This window comes from Leopardus geoffroyi, chromosome D3 (genome assembly GCF_018350155.1).
Source record: "Leopardus geoffroyi isolate Oge1 chromosome D3, O.geoffroyi_Oge1_pat1.0, whole genome shotgun sequence".
NCBI lineage: Eukaryota > Metazoa > Chordata > Mammalia > Carnivora > Felidae > Leopardus > Leopardus geoffroyi.
The window spans coordinates 89686795-89701131 of NC_059339.1; the positions used below are offsets into that span (position 1 = coordinate 89686795).

A 14337-nucleotide genomic window follows, 5' to 3' on the forward strand; every position below is an offset into this window, starting at 1 on the left:
CCAGTGCATTAAATGACTCTGCCGAATAATCAGATTCTAAACGTTAAAGACAATTATGTACCAAATAGACAAACGTGGTGGTATATTTAAAATTTTTTTTTTTCAACGTTTATTTATTTTTTTGGGGACAGAAAGAGACAGAGCATGAACGGGGGAGGGGCAGAGCGAGAGGGAGACACAGAATCGGAAACAGGCTCCAGGCTCTGAGCCATCAGCCCAGAGCCCGACTCGGGGCTCGAACTCACGGACCGCGAGATCGTGACCTGGCTGAAGTCGGACGCTTAACCGACTGCGCCACCCAGGCGCCCCTGAATGTGGTGGTATATTTTAAAAGCCAGATATATTTTTAAACGATCATGCCTACAATAAGTAAATTATGTAGTGATGGAACATCAAAAAAAAGTTGAACAAAAAGGCACATTCTAAGAGTTCAAGAGTAGAAAGAACAGAAGAGTTCCTTTTGGTTTGGTTCTAAGGTAAGAGAAAAGAGAAACAGGTGTACTAAAATTATATCTCAGGTGAAGGTTTCTGTCAGCTGAAGCAGTTAACACTGGCGTCTTTCTCCCTGGTCCAAAGCAGTCTTTTCTTTCATTGACTTCTGAGAGTGTGTTTAATCTTCCTTTGTGTAGAGATGATACATCAGGGCTACCACCAGTGCTGAGATGGCGGGGATCACCCAGTTGGTCCACCAGCTGGAAAGAAATGGCAATGATGCTTGTATGGTGCTCGATACACAGGACTCAAAACCTCTGCTCTTCTGATTACCATGAAAACCACTGTGGCATGTTTTTATTACCTCTCTAACGTACCTGGATGAAAAGCCAACTAACTCATTAAAAGTGACATGAGCACATCACATGCCCTAATATACCAGCACCTGCTCGGCTTTATAAGAAAATGAACGGCCCCATCCCTGTCCCACTTAAATCTATTTCTATAAACTTATACAAAGAGCTATGAACTACTCACTCCCCAAATAGATGCTACCGATAACTAGTGACTTATCTAAGGACACGAACTCTGAGTTACAGATCACAAGTTCATAAAAGCAAATATTCCTTACAGGTTTTATTCTACTCACATACACTAAGAATTTAAAATAGTACTAAACCGAGAACCAGAAAATCAAGTTTCTCATTTTGGCAGAGGCATCAACAGGTCTATAACCGGGAGAACAGCACATCTCCTCGACTGTGAAGTTAAGGACTTTGAACCACAGGATGATTAAGGTTGCTATGTCCACCACAACTTTCCATTCTCCGACTCTGTTCTGAAAATCTAATCTGTACAAATGCACAATAGATTTAACGCAGGAACAGCATGCCCAAACGACTTCATCTGTGGTCCACAGGTGTAAACCCAGAAAACTCCCTAACTTACACACTGTTTCAGTCCTGGTGTATAGAACTTCTGATCTACTATAAATGGCAGATGACAGATCAAATCAGGGACAAAGCTAGGATGATCTTCAAATTAGAGATGAACCTTTAATTACTTAGAAAACAAAATATACAGCTCGTAGAATGTGAATTAAGCCAGACAATCACCTATGAAGACATACATTTTCTGGCATAAACTTTCTACCATGTAAAACTTCACACATCGACCCATACGAAGATGGAGTTCATTAACAAGATTTAACCTGCACAAGGGTTACAAATGCAATTTTCATCTTGGTGGGCTTTTCAGTTTTCATTTAGAAGGAAACTGACCTGCCCATGAAACATAGGATGAAGTGAGTACTAACCACTGCCTGAAGGCAGGTAATGTACTAGAACACCGACAGAGACTGGGGCGGTTACATTTGACAGGGTGAAAGAATAAATAAGCATGAATGTGTGGCTTTGAGCTTGGGGCCAAATATCTCTAGATACCAGATACACAGATACATATAGTCCCAAGTACACAAGTCAATATGCTAGAACTGCCAAAAATGTCAATACAACATTGGACTATACCACAGAAATCCAGTCCCTAGAACAAGGGACTCATGTTACACTTGGAAGAACACTGAACCATGCCTAGAGAGACCTATTATGTTAAAACCGGATCATATACTGAATGAGAAAGGAAAGAGATGTTTGCCTAGAGAGTAAAAGATTGTGCTGGCCACAGGACTACCGTGGAGAAAAGGAGACCCATTTTTTCAGTCTGTCCTATAGGGTAGATATGGCCAGAGGGTGAGATTCGGGGTTGTTCTGAAGAGGGTCCCGAGTCTGAGCTGACAGCTGAGGAGAGAGTGTCCTGAGTCATGTGGGTGCCAAGTGGGGACAATCCTGGGATGTCCACTGACGGGGGCGGGGGGGGGGGGGCACAGTGGACGCCTGCACCTCAAATGGGGGAGGGTCCCATAATCCCACTCTGACTCTATGAGCCTTCTGATCACAATTACTTTAAAAGAAAACTACCACGTATCACGTACCTGGAATTAGAATCAACAGTAGTAATGAGAGTCTCCTGAAACACGAGAGAAAAAGTAAACGTAAAGGGAACATCTAAACATTTATTCAATTGACTAAGAACTTCTTTTATAAGTAGGTCACAGTATTTTACTCAGTACATTCTTCCAAACACATTGAAAGGGAAAATTAACATCATAAACTTTTCACTAAAATGCCCAATTTCACCATTTTTTCAGAAGGAAAAAAATTTTAAGAATCATCTGTATGTAAATTACTTACAAACATAACCTAGATAATTTGAAAGAAAATGTTAAAAATAGCCTATATATAGAATATCCTGTACACAGTACGCATCTGAATACTTTAATGGAGAAACTGAAAACAGATTATCATGTACACATACACATAACCCCACCACTACCTTCAGGAAGAGCAGTTTAATTTTTTAAAAGCACTGATGAAACACTCAATAAAAAACATTAGTTATTTCATTCAAATTTCATATGAAGTAAAGTCACCCAAACTGTATTAAAAGACATGTCAAGCAAAAAGAGAGAAGTAAAAACAGTCATTTAAATTATAACACTCTGGGGGCACCTGGCTGGCGCAGTTAAGTGTCTGACTTGATTTCAGCTCAAGTCAAGATCTCAGGGTCATGAGATCAAGCCCCCAGTCAGGCTCTGCGCTGACAGTACAGAGCCTGCTTGGGATTTTCTGTCTCTCCCTCTCTCTCTGCCCCTCCCCAACTTGTGTGTGCACACTCTCTCTCAAAATAAATAAGTAAACTTAAGAAAATAATTAAATTAATTAATTGTAACACTGTGGACCACCACCTTTCCTGGACTCCAACTCTGACAAGACGGCTCTAAAAAGATACCGGAGGCCTTAGGGACTGGTCTCTCACACCGTCACTAGCCAAGAGCCCTCTGAAAATAAGGACGCCCTGTGCGTGTGCTGGGGTCTTTCACAGTTGCAGCCTAATTTACCTTCCAGAACTTTCTGAGAGAAGTTCTTCTTGTCGGTACCATGAAAGTGAACTAATTTTGGCTCTGGAACAATACATACTTCCCCAAACAGCTGAATAACTAAGGCCTAAGAAAAAATAAACTGTTCTGGGCTTGAAAACTTAAGAAGCATTCTTTTGAAATTTCACACCAGCAGAAGTATTAGTGCCTCAAAGGAAGGTAAGTAAGGCAGCTTCCTCAGAGAGTTCATCTCCGCAGTTTCCCAAAGCACAAGACAAGCCAGTAGCAAAACAATCAGCAGTCTGCAGTGAGGCAAAGCGACACACAGCAGGGCGCATTAGAGAAACCCCATGAAAAGGCAGAAAACTTTTAGGGAAGGGCAAGCAAAACAGTTAGGAGACCCACAAACCTGGAAACATGGCCTTTAAGATTCCTGACACAATAGGAGGGAAAAAAATAAGTCATTTAAAAAGGAAACGTCACACATCTATTATCTCTTTAAGCAATGTTAAATCTTAGCGACTACACAAAGTATTCATAACAACAGCAAGGCTTTTCAAATTTTGTATATATGAATAAAATTAACAAGGATTACCAGAAGTCAGTGACGTATGCAAAATTATTATTCAGCTATTAGAAGACACAATGAGTTGTGAAAACCAGAGTGCAACAGTTCATTAAAGGTAAAATATTATTGTCACAATAGAAAGTTAAGCCCGGAAGAGTAAAACAGAACACGAACACAGATCTGTTATTTGCTTATACCAAGTACATGCATTTTACCAAACATGCTGATAACTCTATGGAAACTAGGCTGGCCTGTCCTCACTCTCCAAACACTACCCTGAGCGCTCATGCTAAAACAAAAACTCTTAGGGTGTTTGATCCTCTAAAGAGCTGTACTTGTGGGCCCCTGGGTGGCTCAGTCGGTTGAGCGTCCGACTTCGGCTCAGATCACGATCTCATGGTCTGTGGGTTTGAGCCCCGCGTCGGGCTCTGTGCTGACATCTCAGAGCCTGGACCCTGTTTCAGATTCTGTGTCTCCCTCTTTCTCTGACCCTCCCCTGTTCATGCTCTCTCTCTCTCTCTCTCTGTCTCAAAAATAAATAAATGTTAAAAAAAAAAAAAAAATTAAAAAAAAAAAAAAGAGCTGTACTTTAAGAGATTATATATATTTCCAAGTGTTTATTTTCTGTTAGGCTCTTAACCCAGAGGTGCCTGGGAGTTACAGCAAAAGTCTGAATTATCACTTACCACAGTGCTGAAAAAGGAAACTGAAACAGTCTTGTCGACCCAGTGGTCTGAGGGGCCTAAGCTGGGTTTCTATGTGTAACTAACAAATACATCAAGACCAACAGGCAGAAAAGACTATGGCTTTTATTATAGGCTCTGCCACCTGCTCACTCCATGACCTTGAGGAGTTCAACTTCACATAGAAAGGTCAATAATTCAACCAGTGCAAGAGAAGCTCTACATAAAATAATGCAAAGCGCCTCGGGTCTTTGCAAATCAAAGTCCTCTCATTTATACATTCATCTTCCTTAGCCTAGTCCCTAAGTGGAAGGCTTTCCTAACCCATGCCTTTCCCGTGCAGAGCCCACACAAGAAGCTTCAAGAAACCGCACCTGCCAAGCTGGAGATGGGTGCTAGCCATGGTTCTGCAGCGTGTGACCTTAGACAAGGCCAACGCTCGGAACAAGGTCTGAGCTTCACTGTTCTCACCCTCCCTGGAAGGTCTCTGGGTCCCACAGGGTCATCACAAGAACCAAATAAGCTCATTTAAACAGCAATGATTTGAAAACCACAACCAAGAGAAGGTATTGACACTCCTGACATCCTCCGTGTAAGCAAATGTGATAGGTACAAATTTGTTCAGAAACATGTCATTTCTGTCTACAAATATCTTACTTTGGCAACTAAACACCACGTTTTCCTTTGGGCAGGTTCAAACTAGTCATCTTTGTTGCATCTTATTTTACAATTCAACTAGATATTTTAAACAGCCAACGCTGAAAAAATTCAGAGCACAGCTTACACTGATCAGCCTGCAGAGACAGACAGATGGTTACACAGAGACACAACAACAGAAATATCTAAGGACTCTCGCCTGGCAAACTAGAAGCCCCAGAAAGAAAAATCCAGAAATGTGGTCACAAATTTTCCTTCACTGCATCTGCCTGTGGCCTCTAAGGAAGATGGCAAGTTCTCGGCCGCTTCCTCCACTTCTGCTGATAGAGGCAATGTCATGTGTGTTCTCAGAGAGGAAAGAGTCTGTCTTCCAGAAATGCGGCAGCGCGGTAGGGAACCCGCTGACCACCTCAGCCCTAATTTCTGTCTCTGGGCATCATGGTTTGGGATACGGCTGGATCTACATTAAATCTAACTTGATATAATGAGCCTCATCAAACCTTTGTTTTATTATAGCTGAATGATTTGCCCCGAGATTATTAACATACTGAACACCTAACAGGAAAAAAAAAATGTATTTGTTCCCTGAGAGACTGTGGAGAAAAAGCAAAAACCACATGCATCACAGGATTTCACCTGCCCCAAACAAAAGTAGCCCCCCAAAAGCTGCTAATGTCATATGAATGAACAGCAGGGACTGTTACAGAGGCAGCAACTGTTACAGAGGCAATTCAAATTCTGAAGTCCATTTCTTATCTTCCCAAGGTATTCGGATCACCAACATTGAACTTAAGCCTTTTGGAATAGGGAAAGAAGAGAATATAAACGAAGGTGCTGTGTAGGAAACAGCACGATGCAAGACTTTTATTATTGTACTACCTGGGGTATAAAGGTAAGCATGGCCTTCATGCTCTATTGGATTCACTGCTTGGATTTTGCTATAGATTAAAGACAACGTCTTGTCAACAGCAGCTGGTTCTTCATACAAGCCCCATGGAGTCCCACTGTTGTCCTCTAGTAAAAGCAAGAGCAGAAACCAAAATGGAAAAACTATCCTTTGTTTCTGTGGCTTAAGCAAAACTTTCCTCCAGATCCTTTAATTACAGGCCAGCAACCATCCTGTCTGCTCGTACTTGTCAGGGATTCTGGTTGTTGGCATCAGTTCTTACTACGGGTTTACCTTCAGAGGTGTGAGATCATCAGCTCAGAGAGAAGGGCTAGTGAACCAGGACGTAAAACTAGTGTCCCTAGAACTGTTTTCCTTTCCTAAGGAAAAATGCCCCCAAAAGTTATTATTTAATTTGACTAACCTTAAATCCATGCAACCAATGTTTATTTTACACCTACTATGTGCCCCGGGGACACAGAGATGACGACGACACGGGTAGTGTTCTGCAAGGTTCAAGTACTAAGATCTGTCCTCAATCAGACTTTACGCTCTCTGAAAATCAGGTTTGTGTCAAATCTTTCAGATTAGAAGCACAGTGCTACTTATAAAAAGAAGCTCTTGAAGAGGTAGCTACTGACATTCATGAGGAAGAAATTACGTATTGAGGGTCTTACGAAGAGAACACACAAGCTGTTCTAATGAAACACAATGGCTGATCCACACATGAAGTATTTTCCTGAGCCAACAGGTTACATATTCATCTAACCTAGAGAGACCTATGCTGGCCTCCAATATGTAAAAGACCTTTGTCCTCCAGTTTGACAGACATTAAATACAGTGGAGACACATACAGTCCTGAGACACTGAGATGATGCACTTACCGAAGGTTTGATTATCTTTGATCTGTCATCCTGCAAAGGAAAAAAAAGCACATCATGGAATGAAAGAAAGTTTACGAAAGCACCATGTCCAAAGCACTCGCTTTTACTGGGATGTTTTAAAAAACCTTACTCTTCGGTAATTATTAGCAATTTACATTCATCTACCTAGGTTGTTATTCACATAGTCTGATCCATCTGAGTTGACTGCTAAAATTAACAACTGATTAAGGGATTAATTTTCAATCTAGAGTTCCAAGGTTTAGAACATCATCCATGATAATCCTATTTCTATTTTGATGCGCATATATATTAGACTTGGATTTTGATCTTCAATTCAGAGAGCAGCTGGGATCTAATTAGATTCTTCTCTTCTATCCTCTGAAATGAGTCTGTGTGTGTGTGTGTGTGTGTGTGTGTATGTGTGTGTGTGTGTGTGTGTGTGTGTAATTCCGTGTGATATCCTTAGTGAATTCCTGCAATCTCCCAGTTGCAGGGCTGTAATTTTCTTAAACCTCTGGTTGAGGGAGTCCAAATTAAGGGGCATCTAAAGGTGACCACAGAGGAGCCCAGTAGGCAGGTGAGGCAGAAATGCTGTAGTCACAGCCTGAAAACCCACCTGCTCTAAACCCACAAGTTTTCGAAAGGAAAGAATCAAACATTTTAAGGGAAGCCCTCTCCAGTTACCAGGAAAGTACCGCACTTTGATGAAGTGTGAAGATGAAGATGATAAAAACAGGTGGATGAACAAACTCCCCGGATAAGTGAGGGACACTTTCAGAGCACCACCTCCTGCCACCAAACAGCAAACAAAAAACCCCACCTCTCCCTTCAACTGAAATTGCTCTAAAGCACATTTCTGATCTTCAGGCTTTCCATAAAAAGCCTACTTTAAGCTTTCCTTCATCCCTGATCGTCGTAAGAAACGTCAATCAACAAAACTTTTCATATGGGCTTTCATCTGTCAGGGGTCTCTCAGAGTGCCTGCTTGGGCTAGGGCCACACGCCTATGCTGCTTCTTGTCAGCCTGCTTCTCACAGCGCCTCAGCCCCCTCTGGTTGGCTCCTGGTGAGGCAGCATGAGCTGAGAAGCAGGCTGGGGACCATACTGAGAGACCCCAGTGCTCTCCAGAGGTGAGAACAGCTGAACGCAGCGTGTAGGATCCGCTGCCTGCTTGGAGAACGACACTGCTTCTTCCCAAGTGTTCAGCCGCATTCAGATTAGCCGAGTTTCACATGGTCATTTGAAACTGCCACAGAAGGGCCTAAACTCATATTACCTGTCTAGGTTTATATAAAAGCTGAAGTAGGCCAACATTTTGCCAAAGTCAGTCCATGGACTGACACCAAAGGTAACATTCTCAAAGTTCTGGGGTAAAGTGAGAAAAAAAGAGGAGAACGTGTTGGTTTTATACAAGGTAGAGTGCACTCATTTAACAGAGGTGGGTTAAAGTTTTTTTTTAATTTTTTTAGAATTAAAATATCCTCAGACTAATGAAAGTAGAAGGGAGTTTGTTAAGTAAAATATTTGACTCAAAAAAACAAAAACTAAAACAAAAAAACCCATGGTGGATCAATGACCCCCACTTTCTAAAATCTGCTGCTCCAAGGGGCGCCTGGGTGGCTCAGTCGGTTGGGCATCCGACTACGGCTCAGGTCATGATCTCACAGTTCGTGAGTTCGAGCCCCGCGTCAGGCTCTGTGCTGACAGCTCGGAGGCTGGAGCCTGCTTCAGATTCTGTGTCTCCCTTACTCTCTGCCCCTGCCCTACTAACGCTCTGTCTCTGTCTCTCAAAAACGAATAGACGTTAAATAAATAGATAGATAGTAGATAGGTAGGTGGGTGGGTAGGTAGGTAGGTAGGTAGGTAGGTAAATCAATCAATCAATCAATCAATCAATCAATCAATCAATCTGCTGCTCTGAGAGACACTTCATAGTCTGAGAGGCGCCATGGCCTTGGGGTAGAGAGTCCTGACTCCAAGTGCCAGTGAGAACTAAGCCAGGGAAATACAAAGAAATTTCCAGCTGATTTACGACAAGAATGGTGTTCTAAAATCAGGAGGAACTGTTTTTGCTTTACTCCTTTGATTTCGTAGTATGCAAGTCTACCGTTTTGAGCAAGGTCAACTCCCAACCTTAAAGAAAAGGGAAGGCCCCCAAGAAGGTACTTACCGGATGAAGCTCTCCAATGATGTACGTTTTGGACAATTCTCTAGCATCTGTAGAGTGCCCGACATCCTCAAAGTTTTCAGTAGCATCCCCTCCAGCTTGTTCCCTTAGCACTTCTTCTCCACCAGGATGCTGTTTGAAGGAGATACAAAAAAAAAAAAAAAAAAAAAAAAATACGTTTTTTCAAAGCAAATGAGTTAAAAGGAAGTGGTCAGTTTATTTAACCAAATAGGCTACTTTAGAAGTCATAGATGACAATGTGTGAGTACAACTCATCCATAATGTGGGTGAAAACAGTATACTCTTTTGTATTCAATTTCCTTCTTGGAAATACAGAAAAATCTTTCTCCAGTAGTCAAGATGTCCATTTCCCCAGGTATTCATATGGCAATACACACATTAGACACATATTTTTAATCCTTTGGGAATGTCTTCTTTGCTTTTCCAGAAAGCTCGCAAAATTGTTCTTCTTAATCTTTACCCAACCTAATTTTAATTCAGTCCTGTATCCTGACCTTTGATTTCTTCGGTCTAAGTGTAGACTTATGCTACTACTCCTTAGATGATTAACTGTGTGATAATTCATCTTCAAAAAGCACCCCGTCTGCCCACCAAGCACAGGCAGAGGATAGCCTGTTGGACAGGCAAGCACATCCCCTGCCTCTCGCAGAACTTTCTAGGAGAAAGTTAAAGGAAAGCAAGCAGGTGCACCAGTGACCTGCTCAAGCTGCTGCCAAAGGGACAGATTACTGATGGGGACTGTGGAGACAAGGAAGAAAGAGTAGCACTCTACGTGGGGGTCAGGAAGAAGACCTCTGTGGAACGGAAGCATTTCAGTGCTCTTAGTTAGGTGCTTCAAATGGTAAAACAAAGGATGGTCACAAAGCAGCAAGGGGACTGACAAGAGTGGCCAAGGCACAAACACAGATGAAGTCCAGAGATCTTCAGGCAAGGAAAGGAGTTCTCATTCAAGTCAAAAGAAAGAGCTTGGTTATTAGCATCCTAAATACTTTCATCGGGAAAAAAGTCTTCTTAAATTGAGCCTCAGTATTACCTTAGTTCAAATTTACCCCACCCTTAAGCAAATCATCTATAAGTATGTGTCCAATAACTAAACAATTCTCCTTTGCATAACTGACTGCACTCTGTTCTTAATTTCTCCCAGTGATGGAAAACATAGAGGTACATGACAAAGAAGGGTAGATAATTACTCTGTTTTCAAATCCACTTCTCCTCCTACTTTGTTTAAATATATCTACTGCTATAGAAATCTACCAGTTTTCTTTTCCTCTCCTATTGTAAAAGTTATCCATCTACATTATAGAAAAAATCACCCAATCACGTATGGTCTTGCCATCTCAATAGGGCTGGATACACATATAAGCATGTGTGTGAATAATTTTTACAAGAAAACTGTGATCATTACCTTATGCATACTGTTTTGTTAGGTAAAAAGCAGATTACAATACATGGTACTGGGAGCACTGCCTAGTGGTTACTTACTACTACTATGTAAACTTAGGAAAATAATGGTATTTATCTCATAGTTTTTGAAGATTAAACATGTTGATATATGTGCCTAGCATGTAACATACAACCAATGAGCATTACCCAGCATTTTTATGAAATATTTTCCCAATGTCATCAAGCATCTTTCCTCAACATGACTTTTCCAACAGCTACGTAATACTACATACCGCAGGAATTTCCAAACTTATTTAAATGTCTTCTACTGGGGGCACAGATCAGAAGTCCACTTTAAACAAACATGAGGGGCGCCTGGGTGGCGCAGTCGGTTAAGCGTCCGACTTCAGCCAGGTCACGATCTCGCGGTCCGTGAGTTCGAGCCCCGCGTCAGGCTCTGGGCTGATGGCTCAGAGCCTGGAGCCTGCTTCCGATTCTGTGTCTCCCTCTCTCTCTGCCCCTCCCCTGTTCATGCTCTGTCTCTCTCTGTCTCAAAAATAAATAAATGTTAAAAATAATAATAATAAAAAAAAATAAACAAACATGAGAAGCCACCCAGGGTACAGGCAGCTGACTGGCTCACTCTGAGAGCCAATCCGAAGCTTCCTGATGTACCTCCAAGGCTGTGGCAATGGAAACCATGGTCTGTTGATTCTGTAACAATCTGTTTAATACTGGACATGGACTGAGGAGTACAGAAGCAAAACACGAGAGATATAAAATAACTAATTTAACTCAGCACCCACAAATTATGTAAGTTCACACAATATTCTTTCCATGTGGGCAGCTGAACTCATGAGTTCCTTAACTTTTGGTTCCTGTTAAGGATATGTGAATATAGACAAATCTCCCAGAGCGAACCACTACTTTCCAGTTATAACCTATTATCTTCAAAGGAAATTTGCAAATGAGATTAAAAACACAGACTGGCCTTTAATAAAGCATCATAAAACTAAACAAGTTTTTAAAATAGAGAATTCTGGGGCATCTGGGTGGCTCAGCTGGTTGAGTGTCTGACTCTTGATTTCAGCTCAGGTCATGATCCCAAGGTCGTGGGATCGAGCCCCACGTCAGATTCCACGCTGAGCATTGGAGCCTGCTTAAGATTCTCTCTCTCTCTCTCTCTCTCTCTCTCTCTCTGTCTCTGTCTCTCTCTCACTCTCTCTTCGCACCCTCACCCCCCCCCCCCCGGCTCACTCACACAAACTCTTAGAGCAACACAACAGTCCTCACCCAAAAAAAAGGGCAAGTTCTCAACTTAATTTCTGACCAAGCAAGGAAACAGGAGAGTATGTTTCTACATGTACATACGCGTGCATCTAGCTATGATTTAAGCTCTGCCTAAACCATCTCTGTGAGGTAGTTCTTTCAGGGGGAAAAAAAAAGTAAAACATCTTGGGTTCCACTGGTTCCACTGACCACTATTTAAGAAAAATTATAGCATCAACAAACTGACACTAAAATACCTTTGACCTTACTCTTAAGGATTTTTTAAACAGTAAACAAAAACAAAACAAAAAACTGACTGGGTGACTCAGTCAGTTAAGCATCCACCTCTTGGTTTCAGCTCAGGTCGTAAGCTCAGGGTTCATGAGTTCGAGCCCCACGTCAGGCTCTGCACTGAAAGCATGAAGTCTGCTTGGGATTCTGTCTCCCTCTCTCTGTCCCTCCCCTACTTGCTCTCTCTCTTTCTCAAAATAAATAAGCTTTAAAAAAAGTTTAAAAGTTGATTTTTTTTAATGTTTATTTTTGAGAGAGAAACTGAGCACAAGCGGGGGAGGGAGAGAGAGAGAAGAGGGAGACAAACAATCTGAAACAGGCTCCAGACTCCCAGCTGTCAGCACAGAGCCCGACGCCAGGCTCAAACCCACGAACCCATGGGATCATGACCTGAGCCGAAGTCAGAGGCTTAACCGACCGAGCCACCCAGATGCCCCAAAAGTTGATTTTTTTTTTAAACAAAATAACTCAAGTCTTGATAAGACAGCAAAAGATACAGGACTGGCTCATTATAATATCAAATATTTTCCTTGAAACATATTTATGATGTGGGGAAGAGACACAGAGACACACACTTTGTAAAGTAAATCAAGTCTAATCACGACAGTTTGAAACTTGGTGATTCACCGTGTCACTCTCTTCACTCTTGTGAGCAGATTCACGCTGCAGTCTTTTTTTTTTTTTTTTTTAAATGTTTATTTATTTCTGAGACAGAAACGGAACATGAGTGGAGGAGGGGCAGAGAGAGAGGGAGACACAGAATCCGAAGCAGGCTCCAGGCTCTGAGCCATCAGCACAGAGCCCGATGCGGGGCTCGAACTCACAGACTGTGAGATCATGACCTGAGCCGAAGTCGGACGCTCCACCAACTGAGCCACACAGGTGCCCCCATGCTGCAGTCTTTTTTTTTTTTTTTTTTTTAATTTAATTTTTTTTTCAACGTTTATTTATTTTGGGGACAGAGAGAGACAGAGCATGAACGGGGGAGGGGCAGAGAGAGAGGGAAACACAGAATCGGAAACAGGCTCCAGGCTCTGAGCCATCAGCCCAGAGCCTGACGCGGGGCTCGAACTCACGGACCGCGAGATCGTGACCTGGCTGAAGTCGGACGCTTAACCGACTGCGCCACCCAGGCGCCCCCTGCAGTCTTAATACACACACATCTCACTGCACACATCTCATTTTAAGACTGTCAGCATTCTTAAGAGACAGACCTGGGGACACTGGCATTGGTGCCATCTTGGTTACTCCCAGGGATGGTGTACAACTATAGTTTCTGCCCAGAAACCCTGAGAAAACTTACTGCTATCTGTTAGGCAGCTTCTAGAACTGGAGAGTGACTCAAAGAAAAGGCAAGGCTTCAAAAGAGGTAAACAGTAGAATTAACAGGTGATGAAAATCATCTGAAGATTTCCTGAAAGATTTACGGAAAAGACCGAAGTACCTAGTCACACACACAGGCAAGATTAGAGGTAACAAAAGAGGTGAGACTCTCCTGAAGACTGAGCCAAGCACTGGTGAATTCTGTAACAAAAGTCTGTCCTCAGAAAGCAGCACTCACTGGGGCTCCCACTCATCCCACCATGTGGTGGCAGTCAGCAGCCCAAAGAGAGAGCGATGGGAGGGAACACCAGGGGTGACAGTAAGGAGGACACAGGAAGCACAGAACTGGGTGCAGCTATGGAAAAGTCAGCCATTTCCACCAGAGCTGTGTCCTTCTGACATAAAGTCTCCCATTTTGCCAGAGGAAGATTTCTTTTTCCACTTGCAATATTACGTGCCAAAGTCAATTCACTCAACAAACACACAACAAATGTCTCTGTGCGACAGACACCAGACATGGGGAGCAGAGAAGGTCCCAGCTCCTGCCTGGGGAATTTATCAACTAATAGGGACCTCACAGGAATAATCTGCAACTGTACCACTGCAGGTGAAAATCAATGTTCTGAAACAAAAGAGCACACCGCCATGAAGAACACAGCAGGGACTCAGGAGTGTCTCCGCTGAGCTAAGACACAAAGCAGGAGTCAGGGTCAAGGAGGGGCAGAGACAGAGGGGTGAAGTGTCCCACGGGGGAGGGAACACAGTGAGCTCTGCGGCAGGGAGAGGCTGGCTCCGGGGAGGGCAGGCCACGCAGGGCTCTAGATCGTTCTCCTGCAAG

The 14337-nt window shown here is 42.7% G+C and overlaps 1 protein-coding gene across 1 annotated transcript in view; it reads right to left on the reverse strand.

Moving 5' to 3' along the window:
* Positions 1–321: 321 nt before the first annotated feature.
* Positions 322–14337, reverse strand: part of LOC123587450 (cytochrome b5) — a 38533-nt gene continuing 24517 nt past the window's right edge. The window contains exons 2-5 of the mRNA XM_045457210.1: positions 9216–9344; positions 7046–7075; positions 2423–2457; positions 322–692 (exon numbers count right to left, since the gene is read on the reverse strand). Of these exons, the coding sequence (XP_045313166.1) occupies positions 611–692; positions 2423–2457; positions 7046–7075; positions 9216–9344 (276 nt within the window). The 3' untranslated portion in view covers positions 322–610. The remainder of the gene's footprint in view (positions 693–2422; positions 2458–7045; positions 7076–9215; positions 9345–14337) is intronic.